At 35.1% G+C, this 26,667-nt stretch overlaps 1 protein-coding gene across 1 annotated transcript in view; it reads left to right on the top strand.

The window, feature by feature from the left end:
- LOC150102200 (thioredoxin-related transmembrane protein 1-like) overlaps positions 1-26,667 on the top strand; it is an 87,208-nt gene that overhangs the window by 43,702 nt on the left and 16,839 nt on the right. The window contains exons 5-7 of the mRNA XM_090398975.1: positions 1,073-1,118; positions 14,993-15,094; positions 23,971-24,078. Coding sequence (XP_090255101.1) covers positions 1,073-1,118; positions 14,993-15,094; positions 23,971-24,078 — 256 coding nt within the window. The remainder of the gene's footprint in view (positions 1-1,072; positions 1,119-14,992; positions 15,095-23,970; positions 24,079-26,667) is intronic.

The raw sequence follows: 26,667 nt of genomic DNA, 5'->3' as shown, positions 1-26,667 counted from the left end.
ATTGGCAAACTATTGCACATCTCATGTTAGACCCTGCTTGATGTTATTAATGTATAGATTGAACAATAATGGCCCAAGGACCGAACCCTGAGGTACGCCACTGGTCACCTTCAATCACACCCACTGTATATCACTTTTTGATATGTCTGTCTGTCAACCATACCCTGATCCAAGTCAAGAGTTTATATTTCAATCTCACATTCTCCAAGTTTATGCAACAGCCTTTTATGTGATATCCTATCAAATGCCTTAGAAAAATCCAATGTTATCATAGTGTATCCATTCCCTTTATCCAACTCGGCCATAACATTGCTATAAAATATGAACAAATTGTTAAAACATGACCTTCCTTTAGTAAACTCATGCTGCTCCTTGCACAATATACTTGTTTGTCTACCCCTTTCTGTATGCTAGTTCTTACCAACTTCTCTAAAATCTTCACTACCACATGAGATACTGATAGGTCAGCAGTTAGACACATCAATTTTTGCACCACCCTTGTACAATCATACAATTCTTCCATTCCTGTTGTATCATTCCTTAGCCGAGACTTATACAAACATGTGAAAGGCCTGACCAGTTCAACTGAACATCCCTTTAGCAAACAGGCTGATATTCCACCAGTCCCTTTTGGCAAATTCTTATCCAGATATGCAACAGCTCTTCTACTTCATGCACCTCTAACTCTTCATCCAATGTAGCAGTAGCACTGTGCACCATGTTACATACACTTGGTTGATATATCTTAGCAAAGTGAGCACTCATTAATTGAATAATCTCATTAGCTTCGGACATCATCATCAGCAATAATACTGGCTAATTAGTAGTTATAATGAAACTTTGATATTAATTTAACCGTCGTTGGCTTCATATATCATTGTATTGGGAATCCTAAAAGAGTCAGCAATGCTGTGTTTTAATGAGATGCTGCATGGGTTCATCAAACTGAAATTGATATTGGTTAAATGTTTAAATTGATACTAAAAAAACGAGATTTAATTACTATCTATTTATAAAAAATTACTATCTATCTACTATAACAAAGTTCTTAATAATTATTTATTTATTTTAGAATGGTTTTGCTATCATCTACTTATCAGTTAGCTGTGTTCATTTGGGTGAGTAAATATTGTAAATCTACAGAATATTCTTTTTGTTTTTTTAAACCTCATATTATTTAATTCAGTTTCTATTGTATAGTTTCTCACTTTTGGCTACTGAATTTTTTTCTTACAGATATGTCCATAAATATATCTTCAGCTCACTATAGCAAACTCATAGGTATCACAGGAATAGTATGTTATAATGGATAGTTTCGAATTTCCTTTAGCATTGTGCCTGTGGGGAATTTTTGTTCACCTTTCAGTAATTTGTTATGCTAAGGTTGCTATGATAGTGTTTACTGTAGAAGTAGTAGATTATTATCTGTTACCTCTCAGTATTTTTTTCCTAATATATTTAGAAAATATGCTTCATCTTCTCCTTAATATGTTCATGTTGGGCTGTATATCGTGCATATTGTATGTCAGGCAGGATCTTGCTCCTTTATTTGCCAAACTGAGCAAATCCAATGAAAAAGAAGCATTTATGGAATTTTTAGATTTTTGATGAAATTTTCGTGTAAAATAAGTATTGTGAAATAATTTATTGGAATCAGTTGATTTTTGCTCATAGTGAAAAAATCTGCATATATGTCACCTTACTTTAGGAAACCTGAAGTGGCTTGAAAAAAAGTTTCATATCTGGTCTGCTCTAGAGCAAAGTTTATAAATAAGTTTACAAAATTCTTGTGGTAAAAAAAAACAAGAAAAAAAACTTGTGACTACCATATTATATTTTCATAACTTCTGAACTTTAGATAAAAATGTGCCATACTAGATTTTTATCTCAGCCATGGCATGAACCTAGTTTCTTCTTCTCCCAAGTTTGTCTTCAATGCTTCTGACCTATTCATATATATACTTTCCTGAAATTCTCGATAGGGAAATTCCTCTGTAATTATCTTATACTGACTGTTAAGTGATTTCAGGAATTTACAACGTATACTGGAATATTAATTAAAAGAAACTTTAATAATACTTCCTATATTTCAGCAATGTCACATTGCCATCTTCATGGGAACATAAAACTATGATACATGCACACACAGGCACTGGCAGAAGAGAGAAAACTACTGCCCCCTAATGGGCTGTATTGGGTTGTCTTGACTGTTGGGCTGAAGTTCTCAAGATGCAAGCTTCCCAAATTTGGGGCTGTCTAATGCACCCAAATTTGTTGAGGTTTGGAAAATTTTTTAGAGCTGAGGCTGATTCGATGAACAATCTTTCATATTTAAATTTGCTACGGTGTAATAACGTGGCTTTCTTCCAGCATATTCTGTGGCGGTTATCCAGAGCATGGTCTGCAAGCCCAGAATGGCTGTATTGGTGAAACCAGATGTATTCTTTGTGTTCTGAAAGCCTGACATTTGCTGTCCTGCCTGTTTGGTCAAAGTAGGACAGTTTACAGCTGCAAGGGACCTGGTATACTCCAGGTAGGTCTAGGGGAAGTGGCTGGTCTTTGGTGGAGTGGATAAGGGATGCCAGTTTCTTATATGGTTTGTAACAGGAAATCAGGTCATATTTTTTTAAGATTTTGGTTAGCTTTTCAGAGGTGCCCTGGATATAGGGAATGGTGATGGATTTAGTGTAATCTTTGTTATGAAGGGGTGGTTGGGTTGTGGTTAACTGGTTTTAATATTTTTGGATTTTTTGGAGGTTGTAGCCATTGGCTAAGAAAATGTTAAGGATGTGGTTTAGTTCAGTGGTTAGGGCATTGTCATCTGAACAGATTAATTTTGCCCTGTTAAATAGTGCTTTTATAACCCCGTATTGTTGTGAGGGGGGGGGATTGTTGGTGAATGTATCTGACTATATGGATGGGTTTTCTGTAAACAGAAAAAGCCAAGGATCCATCAGGCTGGCGAGTGATTAGAGTGTCTAAGAAAGGGAGACTGTTGTTTTTCTTCTTTTTCCAAGGTGAACTGGATTCTAGGATGTTAGTTGTTTAAGTGTGTTAAGGAGTTGAGTATATCTGAGCCATGTGGCCAAATAGCGAACACATCATCAACGTAGCATAGCCTAACATTGGGTTTTTGTGAGGCTGAGTTTAAGGCTTTCTCTTCAAAAGTCTCCATAATGAAGTTTGCCAGGAATGGGAAGGGTGATGAACCCATGACTGTCCCCTCTTATCTGTTTGTAGAATTTTCCTTTCCAAACGAAATAGCACAAGTTCATTATTAACTGAAATAGGGCTGAGATATTGGGAGGAAATTTAGCTTGGATGAGCTCAAAGATTTCCTTGAGTGGGACATTTGTGAATAGGGAGGAGACATCAAACTGACCATTACGTCAGTGTGTTGGAGTGAGAGGTTTTCTATACTGGCTTTGAAGTGGGCTGAGTTTTTTGTGTGTGATGGTGTGTTGCCAGTATAGTGTGTGAGTGCTTTGGCTAAATGTTTGGCTAATTTGTATGTGGGGGAAATCAATGACATCCACTATGGGACGTAATGGCACATTTTGTTTATGTATTTTTAGAAGTTCATATATTCGGGGATGGGGGGGAGTCAAGAGTTAAAAGGTTTTAGTTAGTAACTTCCACAGGCCAAAAAGTGACCTTCTTAAGGAACCTTTGGAGTGTTCTAATTTGGGAGAGCAATCCTCTCCCTCACAACAATATGGGGTTATAAAAACACTATTTAACAGGGCAAAATTAATCTGTTCAGATGACAATGCTCTAACAACTTTAACACTTTCTTAGCCAATGGCTACAACCCCCAAAAAATCCAAAAATATTAAAACCAGTTAACCACAAACTTGTTACAAACCATATAAGAAATTAGCATCCCTTGTCCGCTCCACCAAAGACCAGCCACTTCCTCTAGGCCTACCTGGAGTACCAGGTCCCTTGCAGCTGTAAACTGTCCTACTTTGTCCAAACAGGCAGGACAGCAAATGTCAGGATTTCGGAACACAAAGACTACATCCGGTTTCACCAATACAGTCACTCTGGGCTTGCAGACCGTGCTCTGGATAACCACAGAATACGCTGGAAGAAAGCCACATTATTACACTGCAGCAAATTTAAATACAGAAGATTTTTCATGGAATCAGTCTCAGCTCTAAAAAAAACTTTCCAAACCTCAACAAATTTGAATGCACAAGACTGCCCCAAATTTGAGAAGCTTCTTGAGAACTTCATCCCAACAGCCAAGACAATTCAATATAGCCTGCTAGAGGGCACTTTTTAGGACTCTAGGAACAACACTAGTTTTCTCTCTTCTGCCTCATTTGCTCTTTGTAGTGCCTGTTTTGATGTGTCATAGTTTTATGTTTCCATGAAGATGGCGATGTGACATTGCCGAAATATAGGAAGTATTTATTAAAGTTTCTTTTAATTAATATTCCAGTATATGTTGTAAATTCCTGAAATAATTTAATAGGCTTATACGTTAATAACACATAACTATCTACAAGAATTACCTTATAATGATTTCCTTGTTATAGATTAATTTTTCAGTTTTTTAGTTTCAGTTAAATATGAGAGGTTTATTTCTGGAATTTGGCCTGACAAAGCTTTTGAAATTAGTGTCCCCATTGTAATAATGTTATCGCTCCAGATCTGTAGTTGTTAGTTGGAATTGTTACTTTTATATACAAGTTGAATGTATTATATAAAATTATATGTAATACTAGGGGGGCCCACCTCCCTTGATGCATATGCCCCCTCCCGAGTTCTGGACTGGTAGGCTGGTTCTCCTTGAATTTTCAAGACTTGAAAGGGGGTTCCACCCCCCCTGCGCCTGACCCTTCGAGTTCCGGACTGGTAGACCAGTTCTCCTTGAATTCTGATGAGTCGAATTTTGAAGACTCAAAAGGAGAGGAGGTGCGATACACTGTTGTTGTTTCTAACAACAGTGTATCCCACCTAGACACACTATCCCAGTGTATATTAGTAAAGTTTCTAATGTACAGGGTGTTCGGGATAAATTTGACAGTTTCGTAAGGAAAAAGAAAATCTTCTTTGTATCTATTAAATTTAATGAATTGACAAAAAACATTACAGGCAGAGTTAATTACAATACTATCAACAAGATTTACTCAGAATAACCACCATTAGCATCGATCACAGCTTCAATCCTGCTTCGGAACCTCGAACAAGCTGATGCTACAGTCTCCCTGGGAAGGGCCGCAAAAACTGTTTTAATTTTATCCATTAACTGGGCTTTTGTATTACTGGAAGTGCGATTGGTGTCTTTTTCAACTGCGCCCCATACAAAATAATCCATGGGGTTAAGGTCTGGGGAGTTTGGAGGCCAAACATTTGGACTGGTGAAGTCGTAGAAATTTTCAGACAACCATTTTTGACTTTTCCCAGAGGTGTGGCAAGGGTCCGAATCCTGCTGCCATACATACGGCCTACCATTGGCTACCCTTGTTATCCAGGGCTTGATTACAGTGTTTAGCAACTCCACGTAGCCATCTGAAGTCAACCTGAGGCCCTCTTGGAAAAAATGCGGAGGCATCACATTGCCTTCAGAGGATACACATCCGAAAATCATCACAGTTTGGGGAAATTTAGCCTGCATTACACGAGGAATGTCCTTTGTACTGTATGCAAGCCATCTGTTATTCTGCGTGTTGTGTTTTTGATCCTGGCAAAAGGTTTTCTCATCGGAAAAGAACCAGATTGTTTGTGGTTCCGCAGGATGTTTCACTTTGCTTAGAAGTTTCTTCGCGTTTATCAAACGTTTTTCACGGGCCTTTTCTGTAAGCAGCTGACCTTTGCGGCGCTTGTATGAGTAGTAGCGGAGGTCTTCATTGAGTGCAAGCTTCATAGTAGAGGCTGCAACATTCATTTCACGTGACAAAGCCCGAATTCCAATGCCAGGGATCTTCAACACCTGTTCCTGCAGATTTGCGAGGAATTCTGCTGTATGAACGCAATCAGATCGTCTGCTAGGAATCTTTCTTCTTGCTACATCCTTGTAGTCACCATTGCAAGTCTCTAGTTCATGCCTGATTGTTTTTACTGTATTCAGGGAGCATTGGGCAGCAGTCGAAATATCCTTATTTTGATGGCCGGCACGAATCATCATGATACAAGTTATTCTCTTCCATGATTCAGGTGGGTTCCAGCTATCCATCCTTTCTGACATCTTGTATATGAATGAAGAAGGGTCCAACCTTTTAAATGAAGAGAAGTGTGTGTTAATACATGTAACTTACGGAAAAATATAATTAATTATAAATATGTCAAATTTATCCCGAACACCCTGTATTTAAATTGCTAGCACCCATACATATACTTCATGAATAAAAAAATAGCTATTTAAATACATTAGAAACTTTGCTGATGTGTCTGTGCCTGGAATGGTCTTAGCAGACTGCCTACTCACAGAATTGGATGAAAAAAAACTACCACCTAGTACTTAAGAATAGATATAAAAATATTTCAGAGATTCTCTTTATAGAGATCATCGGCATTAAAATGTGTAGAATTTGAAAAATCCTGATCAAATTACATTAATTTAAATGAAGTTTATATAAATGATATCCAAATGTGTTTGTTTAGGATGTATCAGACAGCAGTAATTAACAAGATTACTATATTTGGTTACTATACTTGAATTACTAAAATTACTAAATATGTGAATCATTTGAACTATTTGAGAATGACAAACATAAAAGAGAGAAAGAACAAGCATGAAAAGAAATGTTTTCATTACCGAAAAATACATTATTAATCATTTACATTTGTGACATTATATTTGTCCTATAAGTTGCTGGGTAGAGCAAATAACATATGACCCTATAAACTGTGGATATGCATGTTTGCATTCATGATAGGCATAATTAAAAATGCAAACATGCATGTCCACAGTTTATAGGATAACATGTTATTTGCTCTACCAAATAACATGTGATATGATACAAGTTTTTCTCGTAAAGGAGAGGGAAAGTGTTTTTCAAAATATAAATAACTAACCAATAATAAACAGCCATTGTTTATTATTGGTTAGTTATTTAGAAATAACTATATGGGAGGGCTAATCTAATGAAATGATAATATTCATCAGGTAATTCATCTGGACATGTCAGGAATATTTGTGGTTTGATGGAGCAGCAAATCATCTTATACAATTTGTTATGCTTGTTATTTGTATTGATTTTTGTTTTATTTATATTTCTCTTTGTTTTCTTAGAATTTTCTTTTTTATTCACTGAGTATACACTTTTTACATAGTAATATATACAGATTATTTCTGATCGTTATCAGAATTATCCTACATTCATTACATAATTTTTTTTTTTTAATCAGTCACTCTTCTGTCATATCAAGAACAGATCTCCCATATGGTAGTCTTTTATTGGAGATCAACAGATGCAGTCCACTTCTTATAACACACAGAAAAATTCATATTTGTCTTCAGGAATAGATGGATTTTACTTCTGTTTGTTTTCTGAAGACTGGAATGAAAATGTTCCTATAGTGTAAAAGAAAGGAGTAAAAAACATTCCCAACACTATACTGCAGTAACAAGAAAAACAGTTTTATTGCATCACTAAATACAGTACCGCCATTTACAGTCTATGTACTATATTTAGCAACAATTAGTGTAATTAGAGACAACCTGGAATGACCCCTCATAATGAAAAACATGTCTCCTCCCACAAACATCATGCTACATAGATGCAAGAAAATAGTTTTATTGCACCAGACACGGTATTTAACTAAATAGGCATCCTGTTTCAAATTTTCAGTTGTAGAAAATATGTGGTAACACTTGTTTATAATGTAGTTATTGGGCTCAGAAAGCAAATAATATATATATAATATGCATGTGTGCAGACACACACACACACACACACACACACTCTCTCTCTCTCTCTCTGCTTGGAAAGAAGTCAATGGAACCATAGTGTGAGGAACACACAGCCATGGTGCCCACCTTAATAAGATATAGGATCTCCTTTCACTGCAGTGACTGCAGCAATCCTGTGGAGCATACTTTCCCACAAGCGTATGATACCAATCAATGGGAATTATGAATCATTCTTACTGTAGGCATGTAATAAGGTCCTGGACTAATGTGGGGGTATACATCCCTTGACCTTGCCAAATGCTCCAATTTATCCCACAGATATTCAGTAGGATTGAGATCAGGACTATTCAGCAATAAAAAGACCAAAACTATGAAAATAGGCAGAAGCATATGCATTCTGAATGGAGATCCTATAGAATAAATAAAATTTTTCAGTGATTTAGGCATAGTTTTTAGTGAAGATGGCAGGTTAAATCTGGAAATAGACAAGAGAATAAGCAAAGCTGATATGGTGGAGTGGCCAGCTAAACACACCAAACTAGCAGTATACAAGACGGTGTTCAAACCAGTTTTAAGTTATGGATCTGAGAGTTATAGAAATAAAGCACTTGATCAAAGACTAGAGACCACGATATTGAGGGTTGTTGAAAGTTTTCCTGCTTGGTTATACTATAAATTAAAGATACCAAGAGTTGCCCCAAGTCCTGAAAATACTTCAGGCACAAACTTTGTTTGCTTACACTTGGGTGAAGGATTAAACCAAGTAAGTTAAGATATTGCAGATCTGAGAAAAATTAGAGGAGTGAATCAGTGGCAGAATCATTAAAAATTAAGATATTAAAAAGGAACTTGACATTATTAGCATTCAAGAATGTGTTAGCAGAGCTAATCTGAGGTGGTATGTCCACTTAAATAGAATGGGTGAGGAAAGATTAGCAAAAGAGGTGTGTGATGGCAGGAAAGAGACCAAGGTCTATGTGGATTGATTCAGTTAGAGGTGCCTTGAAGCACAAAATGTTAGATATGACACTATTGGAATACTCACGAGTAATAGACTGATTTGGAGAAAATTTGGCAATAGGAAATTAATAATAATGTAAACCTAATCGTATAGTGCTGTCATGTTAACCCGAACACCCCCCCCCCCCTTAGGGATACATATCAGGAGATTGATGATGAAAATATAAAAAAAAAAAATGCATAAAGAACTCATAAATTTTATTGTGTGCGTGTGTGTGTGGTGTATGTTCAGAACATTTATAAATAAAATTTAATTCTGAATGTTTAAAATTTAATTCTATATACTTTGATGAATACTTGGTGCTTAGGCCAAATTGCAGAATGAAGAAAGATTGAAAAATATGAGTAATACTTCACCTAACCTTGTAACCATGTGAAAATATAAAAATAAAAAGAACCATCCTTATTTCATAATGAAATATATACGTATATTTCATTAGAAACTTAGAAAGGCTCGAAAAAAGACCAGAGAGCTTATGAGAATACAATCCATGCATTGTGTTGTCTTAACTTGCACTACTCAAAAGGCACAAGCTCTGCCCATATACCTGCATTTTCTTTTATTAAGGATTTTTGATTAAAGTTTTGCTGGCCTGAATTCAAACACCTGTTTCAAACTGGTTCTCATCGGAGAGATCAGACAGAAACTTTATGACAGCAAAAACTCTCATTCCAATACCTAAGCAATCCTGTGTCTGAGAGTTGTATTTTTCATGAGTGAACTGCAGTTAGTGCATAAGAGTTATTATCAGAGAAGAGCTTAGAAATCTTCATTTTGGCTTTGTAAAATAAGCCATCGATATGAAGACTTTTTAAGCTTTTTTTTTTTTAAAAATAAAAAGGAGAAATAAAATTTTTGCTTTCCATAAATATAATGAAACCATCAAATATTAAAAATAGAGCTGAGAAGCTTAAATTTGATACTGAAAGGAGAATACTATGGATCGATCCATGTTATAGCCAAATGTAGAAAAAGATTTAAAAAGTAACTTATGAAAGTTATCTCATAAGCTCTCTGATAAATTTTCAAAAATTTTAAGTTTTTCACAATTAACAATAAAATACAAATGGATCCTTCATATACTCCAGTGGAGTATCTTATTTATTCCATTTTGTTAAGTATAGACTTTATATAAGCATAGAGCAATTCCATTGCTCTATACTTATATAAAGTATAGAGCAAACAGACATTAATATTCGATTCTGCACCTACACTAGGATGAATTTATCTTTTTAATATAAGCTGTTTTGGTATATTTAACAGATGTTTGTTGCGGTTTTAAGGTCTGTATGGTCTCTGAGAATGGACAGTTCATAATACACATTAGACAAGTGAAATCTAATCAATGTTCTAATAAAAAGGCAAACATATAGGCTCTTGTTCAGAGTTCATGTTCTTTAAATAGTGGAAACCAAGGCAACTCTTATATCAAAGGTTATGTTCTCATATGTTCTCTGGTGAATTTTTGAAATTTTAAGTTTTGTTTCGTGTGTGGCTATAAAGGTTGAATCTATAATATTCTCCATTTCAACATAATAAAACTGTTGTTAAATTTTATAGCGAATATTTATTTAAAAATAATACAGAATAAAATTCAAAACAAATATTGCATTTATTTTTTCAAATAACAAATAAAATATCAGTAATCTCAGTAATTAAATTAATTATGTAATAATTATAAAACTCCTTTTTTGTAAGCCAATTTTTTTCCCTTTCATATTGCTATCTACATTTTTTTTACGTTGCTCCCACAAAAGGTTATTCGCAAACCTGTAGTACATTTTGTACTGCAGGTGGTGGTGCCTGAGGATTTTTTTTTTTTCTATTTTATTTAATTTTTTTACATAGTCCAGAAACTTTGCTCTAGAGAATGTAACATGGAACTTTTTTCAAGCCACCAATAAGCTGGGCAGTCTCACACCAGGCATTGAAATTCATCTCCCAACTAAAGACAATCACAATATTACAGAATTCAAACCCACATCCTATTGGTTGGAGAGTGGGTACGCTAACCACTCAGCCAACCACCTTCCTAAATTATCACCTTAAATTCTGCCTCCAGCTTGACTACCACTCCAGAATCATCATCAAATTCCTGCCATGTACCCTCAAGGGGTGTACAGGATATGATAGTATTACATGAAAAAAATTACATCATTATTAATTTCCTATCTACAATTTTCCTCCAAATCAGTCTGTTACTTGTTAAGACTCCAACATTATCAGATCTTATATTTCTATCGTCTAAAGCACTTTGTACCGTATCATTCCACCTATATCTTGGTCTTCCTCTGGGTCATTTTGCTGCCAACCTGACAGAGAACACTTGTTTTGCTAATCTTTCCTCGCCCATTCTGTTTAAGTGACCATACCACCTGAGATTAGCTCTGCTAATGCATTCCTGGATGCTGACAACGTCAAGTTCTTTCCTAATATAATCGTTTTTAATATGATATTGCCATTGATGCCATCTGTTCACGCCTCTAATCTTTCTCAGGACTCTCATATCTGTGGTCTCTAGTCTTTGGTCAAGTGTTTTACTTCTGACCCAGCTCTCAGATCCATAAGTTAAAACTGGTTTGAACACTGTCTTGTATACAGCTAATTTAGTGTTTTGACTAATTTCTCTCTTATTCCATATGAATTTATTCAATTGACTTCCCACCATACCAGCTTTTCTGATTCTGTTGTCTATTTCTATATTTAATTTACCATCTTCAGTAAAAATCGTGACTAAATAGCTGAAATGTTCTACTTGTTCCACAGGTTCTCCATTCACAACACAGTTGACATTTTCAATGATTCTGCCTATTTTCATTGTCTTTGTCTTTTTATTGCTGACCTTCATACCATATCTATTACAACAGCTATTAAATTTAGTCAGAGAATCCTGCAGACTTGTAGCGGATTTATTTGGAAGTATAACATCATCCGCGTAAAGCAAAGAGCTGACATTAACATCTCCAATTTTGATATCATGTTTAATACCACTTTCCTTCATAATGTGATCCATATAGATAATGAATAACAGAGGGGATATGTACATCCTTGTCTCACACCAGATTTAACATTAAACCATCTTCCTGTACTTCCTTGAATTCTAACTGCTGACTTACAACTCAAATAAAGACTAAGTATTGCTTAATATAATGCCCCATTGACACCATATAACATTGACACCATATAACTATTCACCATATAATTGAATAGCTTCTCTCTTGGCACCTTGTCATATGCCTTTTCCAAATCGACAAAACTTAAATACAGATCTTTGTTATATTCCCATGCTTTCTCGACTATTTGTCGTAGAGTGAAGATCTGATCCTAACAGCCTCTATTTGTCCTGAATCCAGCTTGTTCTTCACCAAGATTTTCTTCCACAATTCTTCTCACCGTTTCTCAAGTATACTTGCATAGATCTTGCCAGGAACACTCAGTAGGGAAATACCTCTGTAATTCTCACATTCAGTTTTATTTCCCTTTTTATATATGGGTACTATGAGAGCTCTGCTCCAATCATCAGGAATTCGTCCCTCTGTCCACGCTTTCTGAACTATGCAGTGCAGCCACTGTAAAACTCTTATACCACCATACTTCAGCATTTCTGGTCGAATATCATCTACTCCTGCTGCCTTTCCACATTTCAAGCCTTTGATGGCTTTTTCTACTTCAAGTATGGATATATATATATTCCTGACTGCATGCCTGGTCAGTGTTTTTTACCACTGTGCTATCATCACTGCTAGTTTCAAGCAGTTTTTCAAAGTAATTACTCCATACTTCAAGGATATCTTTTTCTCCCATTTTCATGTCAGCTTTATCATCTCTAATTCCTTTCCGGCACTCTTTCCTCCATTCTTAAGCTTCTTCAACAACCTCCAGAATATTTTGCCACCTTCTTGATATTTATTTTCTATATTCTTACCAAAGTCCTCCCATGACTTTTGTTTAGCTAGTTTTACACAGTGTTTAGCATTCTTGCATTTGTCTCTATATTCTAAAACAGTACAAGCTGACTTATTTGACAGGAACTTTTGGTATGCTTTCTTCTTTTCCTTCACTGCCTCTTTAACTTCCTGTGTCCACCAGGGAGTTCTGATTTTTTTATCCTTACAGACAACCTCACCACATGCCTCTGGCAGAATCAATCAATGTTTTCTTCAGAGTTTGCCAATGAATCTCCAAGGCTTGATTCCTGTTCTCAAACTCTTTCATTTTTTCTTCAATAATCTTTGTGTATTTTAGTCTATAGTTCACATCTGAGAGCTGCTCAACTTTTATTCGCTTTAAAACTTTCTTACATGTTATTCTTTTCAATATGAAATTCAATTTTATCCTGCTCAATACTAAATAGTGATCACTTCCAATTTCAAATCCTCTGTACATTCTGGTGTCCTGCACCAGGGAGAAAACATCATTATCAACAATAACATAGTCAATGAGACTTTTCTAATTCCTGGCCTCTTCTCTCCATGTGAATTTGTGCATATTTTTATGTTGGAACATGGTGTTAGTAATAACCAGTCCATGTCCTGAGCAGAAATCCAACAGATATTTGCCATTATTATTAGCTTTGCTCTTTTCTCCAAATTTTCCCAAAATATTTTTGTATGTCTCACAATCATTTCCTACTCTGCTATTTAGATCCCCAACAAGGACCAATTTTTCATTGTGTCAGCTGCTTTTTTATTTTAAAGCCTCAAAAAATTCATCCACTTCTACCTTAGTAGAACCTTCTGTGGGACCATAGGCACAAATAAGTCTCATTGTCCAGTTCCCCATTCTCATATTTGCCCACATTACTCTACTTGAGACTGACTGCCATTCAAGAAGATTAGCCTCGTATTTTGTGTTAAATACTATGGCTACTCCTTCTTTTCCTTGATTGTCATTGCCTGAATATAACATTTTGTATTTATTTCTCAGAAAGATCTCACCAGTTTTAGTCTTTTTTGTTTCAGTCATCCCTATTATGTCGATCTGGTACTTATCTAATTCCTCAGCCAGCTCCATTTCTTTGCCATTCAGGCTTCTTACGTTGATGGTACCGATCTTTAACTCTGGTGATGTTGTGTTGGGGTTTGTTTTCAGATTTGTTCCAGTAGCTGACTTTTCGCTGTTTGCCCTGGTTCCCTGGCGAAAACAACGGGGGCCTTGTTTAACCGGGCGACGCCCCAGCCGGCATGAAATTTTGTCATGTTGTACCAGCATTTTTTTTTTATTTTGGTTTAACCAATAAGAATACAATTTGGTCAGCTAAATCCTAAATTGCCAGCCCATCCTCTTCCGTTCGGTATCCAAGTAGATACCCAACAGGGTGCACCACGAGAAGGTGAGGATTGGACATTAGGTCAGAAACCCTGGTCGGTTCTCCGCATTCCTTTAAACGCTATGTGGAGGTCTCCTCTCAGTTATACAGCTTTGATCCTTAAGCACCCTCCAGAATTATTAACTAGCTTATTTTCTGCCTGGCAACTTTTGTGTAATTAGGCTATTTTATGTTATTTCGCTTCTTCGAGACCTTATGTAATATAAACTCATATTAAACAACCAATCAAAGATTTTGTTAATTTTTTTTGCAATTCTTTTATGAACTGATATCCCATCCAATCTCACTTTGAAAACAGCCTATCAGTGAAAGTCTTTATCACTGCTGCACCAAAATCTGCAATATTTTTCCCATTTGAGATAACTAATTTCTTTGAATTTAGCAGAATATTATATTTTATTTCTTCTAGATTGTTTTTATAATTATTATATATCTTGAATTTATACACACACACACACACACACACACACACACACACACACACAAACATAGGGATCGACAAATTATGCAAAACTACTCACCACCAAAAAAATTTACTTGCCCAAGATTGCCCAGTATTTTAATGACATATCCCAATAACTCAATAGGAGTCCCATAAAGTCATTAATAGTGCTGTCGTGGTTGAACAGTATTTTCTATTAAACAAAAAAAATGCTCTATTTTGTTCATTCTGTAGTTGCTCGCTAGCTCAAAATCTACTTGCTGTGGGCTAATATATTTGTCAAGCTGTATGTGTGTCCACACACACTATTTTTAAAATAACTTTTATATATGTTAGGAGTCTCAAGATAAACTACAACAGCAGTATGGCATCCCACATTGGTTAAGTTATATTATCTTCATCCTCATCTTCATCGCTTGTGGAACTGTTATTGGCTTGGTATGTATGCATGTTTGTGTGTCCGTATATATATATATATAATATGTAGTATTTTCTGGATTACAGTGTAGTTTAAATTTAAACATGATTACATTTCTTCAAATATGATCATATGGATTATAAGTTTTCCATCCTTTTTGGATAGAAATCTCATGCTTAAAAAATAAACTGATTCTCTGATGTAAACAACAGAGAATTTTTTTTTATTTTTTTTTTTTATTTTTCTTATTTTATACTTCACTTTTTTTAATATAAAGATTGAATTAAAATTTGATCAAAAACATGGATTGAAAATAGTGTAGCTATACAACTTTTATGAACAGCCATGTTCTGTCACAACAGGTAATAATCACGGCCACAGAAATAGGATGGTAACATTGCTCAGTGAAAGAATTTTTCATTGGCAGAAGATAAGTAGAGGCTACACTGATGATATCATCCATCCTTGCTCATCAGTTAAACAATGGTAATATAAGAGATAACAGACCAAAGCACATTGGAGCAATTTTATCCAGAGGATATTTTGTTTACTTAATTGTTCTGTTGAAGCAAAGCAGTTACCTTAACCAACATGCTTCTAGTGTTTAAATTAGTTTGATGATTAAGGATCTTGCATAATTGGCAAGACTTTCACAACAGAATATACATTGTCCCAGATACTTGACAGCTGCACAACCTCTTCTGAAAAAATTTGGCACAACAGTCAACCACCTAAACTAATGGAGAAATTTCATCTGTTATTCTGCCTACACTAGTGGCTGAAATTGTGGAAACCTTTTGGATAAAAGTGTATTTCCGAGGTTTGATGGCTCATAATAGCACTTTTCTTTTTTGAAGTAATACCATAAAATGATATATCAGTGGAAAGATAATTTAATCAAGAATGTAATAATAAAGGATTTTTTTATTAGAACAGCGATTATAAAGAAGAAAAGTGAAACACAGAAAAAATGAAATATACAAAAATTCTCACAATGTGAGTTAATACTTAGTTGGGTAACCTTTAGCATTAATTACAGCCTTACAATGCCTTCCCATGGAGTGAACCAAGTTTTTTAGTTTTGCAGCTGTTTGAATTATTTGCACCAATTTGGGTTTTATTGGTGGGTTGCTTCTGACTAACAAGTTTCTTTAGTCAGCTCCATAGATTTTCGATTGGGTTAAGATCTGGGCTATTCCCAGGCTGTTTCAAGATAAACATATTCCCAGTGGAATATGTTTATCTTGAAACCACTTTTTGCACACAGCAGCAACATGACATGGAGCTGAATCCTGTTGAAATATAATTGCTTCATTATCTTGGAAAAGATCACGTGTGGAAGGCTTCAGTTTGGGCTCAAATATTTCATTTATGTATTTTTAGGCATTTATAGTCCCATTAATTATGGAAATTCTGCCCACACCTTTTGATGTTATACAACCCTAGATCCTAACACTAAGTGGGTGTTTCACAGTAGGTGTAATGCAATCAGGATGCAAATCTTCTCCGATTATTTTCCTTATGTATTTTATGCCATCACTACCAAACAGGGAGATTATGGTCTCATCACTCCAAATAACACTGTCTCATTGTTCCGCTGTCCAGTTAACATGGGTTTTAGCCCAGTTTAATCTGTACTATTAAGTGAATGATGCCACCTTTGGTTAAGTTTCCACCAATCTTTCTTCTAATTTCTTCATAACTTGTTCACTTAATAGTACTATTTTACATCGCTTTCTGGGTGACAGTCAACTCTTTGTGCCATTTCTTTAATTTTATTGTTTTACAAGCTCACTGAATGAAAGAACACAAAAAAAAACCAACCAACTTGATAGCAATCACATAACACACTGACAAATATCCTCCTCTCAGCTCCAATAAGTGACATCAATAGCTGAATCCTACTGTTACCTTATTGGCTCATTGCCAAAACAAGATGACACCTGATTGGTTCTCTAAATACTCATGCTCATAGGCTACATTCAAATGAAGGAAAGCTACTTCATATCAACCTAAGCAAGTTGTGCTTCTTTATTCTGGTTATTTGGCTATAATGTTTCATAGAATACAGATAATTGAACAAACTTTGTTGCATTACATTCTTGATTAAATTATCTTTCCATTGCTATATAATTTTATGGTATTACACCAAAATAAAGTGATGTTATAAGCCATCAAACCTTAAAAATACACTTTTTCCAAAAGGGTCCAGAATTTTGGCCACTAGTGTAGGTATAAGCCACTTTAAAAAATATGGATGTTTTAAAACTACTTAATGGAAAAGTGCATCCTTTTACTACTTTTCTTTATTAGATGCATCTTTCTTTTAAGGTTACACAGTGATCAGCATTCATATTTGTGAATTTAGGGACACAAAACACGTGTTGAAAAGATTATTTTACTGATTATTAATAAAATAATAACTTGACGTTTCGACCCCTGTATTGAGGTCATCATCAGAGGGATACATGTGTATAACACACGTATACCTCTTATACATATGTATCCTTCTGATGATGACCTCAATACAGGGGTCGAAACGTCACGTTACTATTTTATTAATAATCAGTAAAATAATATTTTCAACATGTGTGTTTTGTGTCCCTAAATTCACAAATATGAATTTATTAGATGCGTGTTCATTGAACTGGCTGCAACAAAAAAACTAACTTATGCAGCAGTATACCATATGGCAACATGTAGAAGTTGCTAGACCTCTAATTCTGAGGCAGACTCCATAATCCAAAAAGATGTTTACCTCTGAGGGAGAAGACAAGAGTATATACTAAGTTCACTCCTTATATACCACTGCCTTTCACAATGCTTAAAGCACATGTATGGAGAGGTCCACTCATCAGCAACCTGATTACAAGATTTATTACTAGATTCAGATTCTATATGCAATTGAATGTATTTTATTGAATGTATTTTAACAGAATAATAATTGAGGTAAATAGAAGATAGAAAACTTTAAAAGTTATACATGCTTTAACCATTGTAAAAATAAGTATACTGAATAATGAATTTGTGAGTCACTTGCTGCAGAAATATAATACACACACACACACATAGATTGACATATGATTTAGTCATGTATAAATATGAAATATTGATATTAATCACTTGCATTTAAAATATATAGCTCAAAATCTATTTCAAATCTGTTTAATAGTCATTATCAAATTCCTGATATACCCTCAATGGGTGTAAAGATACTATAAGTACCACATGATTAAATTTACATTTTAGTTTTATTATTTTATCCTCATCAGTTTCCTAAATAACACTTGAAGACATTTTACATATGACTATCACAAACAAGTGACGTGTAAACAAGCACTTTTGTTTCACACACTGTATAATTAGTATATTGCCATTTGTGGAAACAAATAGCTACTATAATTGTTCTTATATTAACCCACACAAGAGGTTACAAAAATATTACACATCAGTTCTATTGTAGGCAGCTAGTTATGAAAATTTTTGTTGAAAATAGAAAACTGTTCCATAGAACAGATGTTTATGGAATGAAAGAGTAGGAGGATGAGAAGTAAATTTATTTAGTTTGAAATTGTGTTGTGAATGGATGTTGACCTGCCACTGCTCGTGTTTTTACATGCTTAAGGAAAGTAGAACTCAAATGTCCTGAAAATATGAAGAACAAGCTTTGAGTCTTGAGTCTATTTGAGATGTCCACATTGAAAGCTGTAAATATGATGTGTAGAAAAATTACTGAATGTGACCTAATTTCTTTCCTTTCCTCAGGAAAAGAAAGGATTAAACATTCTTTAAGCCAAAGGGGACTTCATGATAGTCCATATAGTTCATCATCATCATCAAATTCCTGCCATGTACCCTCAAGGGGTGTACAGGATATGACAGTACTACATGAAAAAATTACATCATTACTAACTTCCTATCTACAATTTTCCTCCAAATCAGTCTGTTACTTGTCAAGACTCCAACATTATGAGATCTTATATTTCTATCGTCTAAGGCACTTTGTACCGTATCAATCCACCTATATCTTGGTCTTCCTCTGGGTCATTTTGCTGCCAACCTGGCAGAGAACACTTGTTTTGCTAATCTTTCTTTGCCCATTCTGTTTAAGTGACCATACCACCTGAAATTAGCTCTGCTAACACATTCCTGGATGCTGACAAAGTCAAGTTCTTTCCTAATATCCTTGTTTTTAATATGATATTGCCATTGATGCCATCTGTTCACGCCTCTAATCTTTCTCAGGACTTTCATATCTGCGGTCTCTAGTCTTTGGTCAAGTGTTTTACTTTTGACCCAGCTCTCAGATCCATAAGTTAAAACTGGTTTGAATACTGTCTTGTATACTATTAATTTAGTATAACTTAGTTGGAACACTAAATTATACAGCTAATTTAGTGTTCCAACTAATTTCTCTCGTATTCCATATGAATTTATTCAATTGACTTCCCACCATACCAGCTTTGCTGATTCTGTTGTCTATTTCTATATTTAATTTACCATCTTCAGTAAAAATCGTGCCTAAGTAGCTGAAATGTTTTACTTGTTCCACAGGTTCTCCATTCACAACACAGTTGACATTTTCAATGATTCTGCCTATTTTCATTGTCTTTGTCTTTTTATTGCTGACCTTCATACCATATCTATTACAACAGCTATTCAATTTAGTCAGAGAATCTTGCAGACTTGTAGCGGATTTATTTAGAAGTATAACATCATCCGCATAAAGCAAAGAGCTGACATTAACATCTCCAATTTTGATATCAGGTGTAGTGGATTTATTTAGAAGTATAACATCATCCGCATAAAACAAAGAGCTGACATTAACATCTCCAATTTTGATATCAGGTTTAATACCACTTTCCTTCATAATGTGATCCATATAGATAATGAATAACAGAGGGGATAATGTACATCCTAGTCTCACATCAGATTTAACATTAAACCATCTTCCTGTACTTCATTCAATTCTAACTGCTGACTTACAACTCAAATAAAGACTAAGTATTGCTTGATATAATGCCCCATTGACACCATATAACTGCAGCATATTGAATAGATTCTCTCTTGGCACCTTGTCATATGCCTTTTCCAAATCGACAAAACTTAAATACAGATCTTTGTTATATTCCCATGCTTTCTCGACTATTTGTCGTAAAGTGAAGGTCTGATCCTGACAGCCTCTATTTGGCCTGAATCCAGCTTGTTCTTCACCAAACTTTTCTTCCACAATTCTTCTCAACCGTTTCTCAAGTATACTTGCATTGATCTTGCCAGGAACACTCAGTAGGTAAATACCTCTGTAATTCTTACATTCAGTTTTATTTCCCTTTTTATATATGGGTACTATGAGAGCTCTACTCCAATCATCGGGAATTCGTCACTCTCGCCAGGCTTTCTGAACTATGCAGTGCAGCCACTGTAAGACTTTCATACCACCATACTTCAGCATTTCTGGTCGAATATCTTCTACTCTTGCTGCCTTTCCACATTTGAAGCCTTTGATGGCTTTTTCTACTTCAAGTATGGATATATATTCCTGACTGCATGCATGGTCAGTGTTTTTTACCACTGTGCTGTCATCACTGCTTGTTTCATTTAGTAGTTTTTCAAAGTAATTACTCCATACTTCAAGGATATCTTTTTTTTCCGTTTTCATGTTACCTTTATCATCTCTAACTCCTTTTACAGCACTCTTTTCACCATTCCTAAGCTTCTTCAACAATCTCCACAATATTTTGCCACCTTCATGATATTTATTTTGTATATTCTTGCCAAAGTCCTCCCATGACTTTTGTTTAGCTAGTTTTGCACAGTGTTTAGCATTCTTGCATTGGTCTCTGTATTCTCTAAGAGCACAAGCTGACTTATTTGCCAGGAACTTTTGATATGTTTTCTTCTTTTCCTTCACTGCCTGTTTAACTTCCCGTGTCCACCATGAAGTTCTAATTTTTTATCCTTGCAGACAACTTCACCACATGCCTCTCTAGCTGAATCAATCAGGGCTTTCTTCAAGGCTTGCCACTGAATCTCCAAGGTTTGATTTCGGTTCTCAAACTCTTTCATTTTTTCTTCAATAATCTTTGTGTATTTTAGTCTGCAGTTCACATCTGAGAGCTGCTCAACTTTTATTCGCTTTAAAACTTTCTTACATGTTATTCTTTTCAATATGAAATTCAGTTTTATCCTGCTCAATACTAAATAGTGATCACTTCCAATTTCAAATCCTCTGTACACTCTGGTGTCCTGCGCCAGTGAGAAAACATCACTATCAACAATAACTTAGTGAATGAGACTTTTCCTGGTCCTTGCCTCTTCTCTCCATGTGAATTTGTGCTCATTTTTATGTTGGAACATGGTGTTGGTAATAACCAGTCCATGAACTGAGCAGAAATCCAACAGATATTTGCCATTATTATTAGCTTTGCTCTTTTCTCCAAATTTTCCCAAAATATTTTTGTATGTCTCGCAATCATTTCCTACTCTGCTATTTAAATCCCCGACAAGGACCAGCTTTTCCTTTTTCATTGTGTCAGTTGCTTTTTCTAAAGCATCAAAAAATTCATCCACTTCTACCTTAGTAGAACCTTCTGTGGGACCATTGGCACAAATAAGTCTCATTGTCCAGTTCCCCATTCTCATATTTGCCCACATTACTCTACTTGAGACTGCCTGCCATTCAAGAAGATTAGTCTCGTATTTTGTGTTGAATACTATGGCTACTCCTTCTTTTCCTTGATTGTCATTGCCTGAATATAACATTTTGTATTTATTGCTCAGAGAGATCTCACCAGTTTTTGTCTTTTTTGTTTCAGTCACCCCTATTATGTCGATCTAGTACTTATCTATTTCCTCAGCTAGCTGCATTTCTTTGCCATTCAGGCTTCTTATGTTGATAGTACCGATCTCTAACTCCGGCGATGTTGAGTTGGGGTGTGTTTTCAGATTTGTTCCAGTAGCTGACTTTTCGCTGTTCGCCCTGGTTCCCTGGCGAAAACAGTGGGGGGCTTTGTTTAACCGGGCGACGCCCCAGCTGGCATGAAATTTTGTCATGTTGTACCATCATTTTTTATTTTGGTTTAACCAATAAGAATACAATTTGGTCGGCTAAATCCCAAATTGCCAGCCCATCCTCGTTCATTCACTATCCAAGTAGATACCCAACAGGGTGCACCACGAGAAGATGAGGATTAGACATTGGGTCAGAAGTCCTGGTCGGTTCTCTGCATTTCTTTAAAAGCTATGTGGAGCTCTTCTCTCAGTTATACAGCTTTGACCCTTAAGCACTCCATGTCAGTATATTGGTAGCTAAAATATGAAAATCTTAAACTCATTAAATAAAAAATCTCTTTTAAGCATCAACTCTCTTATACTTACTATTTTGCATTAGCTGAATGGATAGCATGCCCACTCTCTAAACCAGCAGGTGGTGGTTCAGATCCCACTGTGGACACGTAATGGTGATCCTCACTGGGTGTAAGACTACTTAGAGTATATCAAGTCAGAAGAGACTTGATATACTCTAAGCACTTGCTGCTTGCTGGAGAGTGGACATCCATTCTGTGGTGTGGTGTGGGTAGGAAGCTCTGATGCCAAGCTAGACTTCTCTTAAAGAAGAATGTCTTCATCCTCTTGTTTATAAGGGCCCACAACAATCCCAGCCATGTCAAAAAAACCATACAAATACCAACAGAAAATCAGAATAAGAAACAGAAAATATTAAAGCTGAACTCAATACACAACTTTCCTTGATAATACATTCAACAGGGGAAGACCTTCTATGAAAAATTTCACCCTTTTTCATCTAGAAGGGTTTGGAAGCATTTTATGTATTATGATTCTGTATCATTATTATTAGTATGTGACACCTCCAAAGAGTCTAAAGACTCATTGTGGGAGGTATATATATATATATATATATATTGTTTGTAAATTGTGTATTTTCATGGCCAGTTTGCCTGTATATGGGATAAAAAAAAAAGTTTCTGGGATTAAAAACTCTGCTTCATTCATGGGCTGTTTAACTGAGGATCTCATCTGGAGGTGACAAGATTTTTCTTCCTGGAATCTCAGATTTCTCATCTCACAAAACAAACAAGCCTTTCCCTTCCCCCCACACAGAAATCTAACTATGTAACCTTAGTCATTTAGTTATAATTCAAAACATCCTAAGCTAATTGACTTAGGACAAAATGGCCTATGCCTTCAAGATAGTGAGTGCTCAGTACACACAAATGCATAGCACTTGATCATTATATTAAGTGACTGATTATTTTCAAGGTACATTTATCTGCTAGGATCATTTGAGTCTGTACTCCTCCCTGATTTTTATCTCTAGGGAAGAATGAAAAATGTGATATGCAAAGAAAATCCTCTTGGTTTTAGTGATGTGAAGATAGCCATCACCAACTTTAATAGAAATTCTTTCTACATCAACTTGCTATGAATCTTTACTAACAAAATAAAACTAGTAAATGCTTGTCCACCATCATATAAAGACAACTTCCAATATGCATTCTAATTGTACTTATAATGGTTATAGGTACTTCATTATAATTTATTCCTTGGAATAGGTACACAGGGAATTTTCACTCACTGTGTGTTACTATGACCTTGTATTTTGAAACTTATGTAACATTGATAAACCATTAGAGTGTTAATTTATATATATATATATATATATATATATATATATATATAATCCTATATAATGTCTTTCATTCTTGACTGAGAATTAGTTATATTTCTTATACTGTATACAGTATAAGAAACTGCATGATATACTGTATACTTTATACTCTATGATAAGAAACCACAAGTTTCTTATCATACAGTATAAATTTTATACATATTACTTTGTATGTAAGTCTATTTTTCATTGGCAATTGTTTTTCAGTTAGGTGTTTGTATAGCTGACTTTATTATACTGACAAGGCCTTCTCTAATTCCATCCAAGAATCCCTCCAAGAAACCTGTGATTAAAGAACCACTACCAGCAGCAAAGGTATTTAACTGTTTTATCTCCTCTATTTTATACGTTTTCTTCTTTTTTCAAAAAAAATGAAATTTATGATTTTTGTGAGGTATTATTCTAATTTTCAATATTTAATACCTGATTTAGAAACAAATAATACTAATGACATATTTTTCAATGGAAACAAATGAAACCATTTATCCTTAACTAACTTTTGAAGACTGAAGGGAGTGGTGATAGCTAGTCTCTTTCCTTAGCCAATCACAGATAGCTGGCTTAACACGTTTTGTAAAATCCTACTTGCCACGGGAGGGGGATATATTTGGCCATGACCTCTCCCCATTTTTTTTAAAGATATTAGTCATAGGAGGTCAATAAAATGATAAGTGGTTACAGGTTGTAATAAAAAAATAAATGCAGAGTAGCATTTTATTATCAAATACCTTAGTTTATTATAATAAACTAAGGTATTTGAGTTGCACTGCTTCTGTGTGGTATGCAAGCATTTATTATATCATACTCTGATTTATATAGTAAAACATAAATTAAAGATGCCAAGAAATTATATTTTTAGTTTAACCATTATCCAAGTGTAAGCAAACAGTGTTTGCATGTGCAGTATCTTCATGACTGAGCTACTTGTATATAGAGGCTAATGACTTCACATCAGTTGCTTTAATGCATTGCATTATACACATCTGAAAGGATTTGTGTTTTGCATTATGGGATACTGAGGCAATTGATGTGAAGTCATTAGCCTCTATATACACTAGTGGCCAAAATTGTGGCCATTTGGTGGAAATAAACCAAAGGTGGCATTTCTAAATTTTTGAAGAGGTATAAGGAGATTCAGTCACTACAAAACCAGACTGGTAAAGGCAGGAAAAGGTGCACAACAGCAAGTGATGATAGAAGAATTGAGAGACTGTGCCTACGTGACAGAAGAAAATCATCTGGGTGTATACAAGATGAAATGGCGCAATACAATGCAAAGTTGAGTGCAAGGACTGTTCGGTGCAGACTGCAGGAATTTGGTCTAAATGCTAGAATTCCATGAAAAAAGCCATTTTAATTTCTCAAACAAAGGTTGAAAAGATTAAACTGGGCTAAAACCCATGTTAACTGGACAGCGGAACAATGGGACAGTGTTATTTGGAGTGATGAGACCATAATCTCCCTGTTTGGTAGCGATGGCATAAAATACATAAGGAAAAGAATCGGAGACGATTTGCATCCTGAGATTGCATTACACCTACCATGAAACACCCACTTAGTGTTATGATCTGGGAGTTGTATAACATCAAACCTTTTGGAAAAAAGTGTATTTTTGAGGTTTGATGGCTCATAACACCATTTTTTTTTTGGTGTAATGCCCTAAAATTATATATCAATGGAAACATAATTTAATCAAGAATATAATGCAATAACTTTTATGAAGTATTTTTTATTAGAACAGCAGTTATAAAGAAGAAAAGTGAAACACATATACAAAAATTCTCACAATGTGAGTTAATTACCTAGTTCGGTAATTTTAGTAATTACGGCCTTACAACGCCTTCCCATGGAGTGAACCAAGTTTTTTAGTTCTGCAGCTGCTATAATGTGAAACCAAGATTGAATTATTGCTTCTATTAATTGGGTTTTATTGGTGAGTTGTTTCTGACTAACAAGTTTCTTTAGTCGGCTCCATAGATTTTTGATTGATTTAAGGTCTGGGCTATTCCCAGGCCATTCTAGCAGTGGAATACGATTATCTTGAAACCACTTTTTGCACACAGCAGCAACATGACATGGAGCTGAATCCTGTTGAAATATAAATGCTTCATTATCTTGGAAAAGATCACGTGCGGAAGGCTTCAGTTTGGGCTTAAGTATTTCATTTATGTATTTTGGGGCATTTATATTCCCATTAATCACGCAAATTCTGCCCACACCTTTTGATGTTATACAACCCCAGATCATAACACTAAGTGGGTGTTTCACGGTAGGTGTAATGCAATCAGGATGCAAATCTTCTCCGATTCTTCTCTTTACATATTTTATGCCATCACTACCAAACAGGAAGATTATGGTCTCATCACTCCAAATAACACTATCCCATTGTTCCGCTGTCCAGTTAACATGGGTTTTAGCCCAGTTTAATCTTTTCAACTTTTGTTTGAGAGCTAAAAATGGCTTTTTTTCATGGAATTCTAGCATTTAGACCAAATTCTTGCAGTCTGCACCGAACAGTCCTTGCACTCAACTTCACATTGTATTGTGCCATTTCATCTTGTATACACCCAGATGATTTTCTTCTGTCACGTAGGCACAGTCTCTCAATTCTTCTATCATCACTTGCTGTTGTGCACACCTTTTCCTGCCTTTACCATCTGGTTTTGTAGTGACTAAGTCTCCTTATACCTCTTCAAAAATTTAGAAATGCCACCTTTGGTTAAGTTTCCACCAATTTTTCTTCTAATTTTTTCATAACTGTAGCCTTGTTCACTTAATAGTACTATTTTACATCACTTTCTGGGTGACCAGTCAACTCTTTGCACCATATCTTTAATTTTATTATGTTTTACAAGCTTACTAAATGAAAGAACACCAAAAACACCAACCAACTTGATAGCAATC

This window comes from Typopeltis vanoorti, chromosome 10, assembly GCF_054136105.1.
Source record: "Typopeltis vanoorti isolate ZY-2024b chromosome 10, IOZ_Tvanoo_1.0, whole genome shotgun sequence".
In the NCBI taxonomy this organism is placed as follows: domain Eukaryota; kingdom Metazoa; phylum Arthropoda; class Arachnida; order Uropygi; family Thelyphonidae; genus Typopeltis; species Typopeltis vanoorti.
This window is presented reverse-complemented; position numbering and strand designations above follow the sequence as displayed.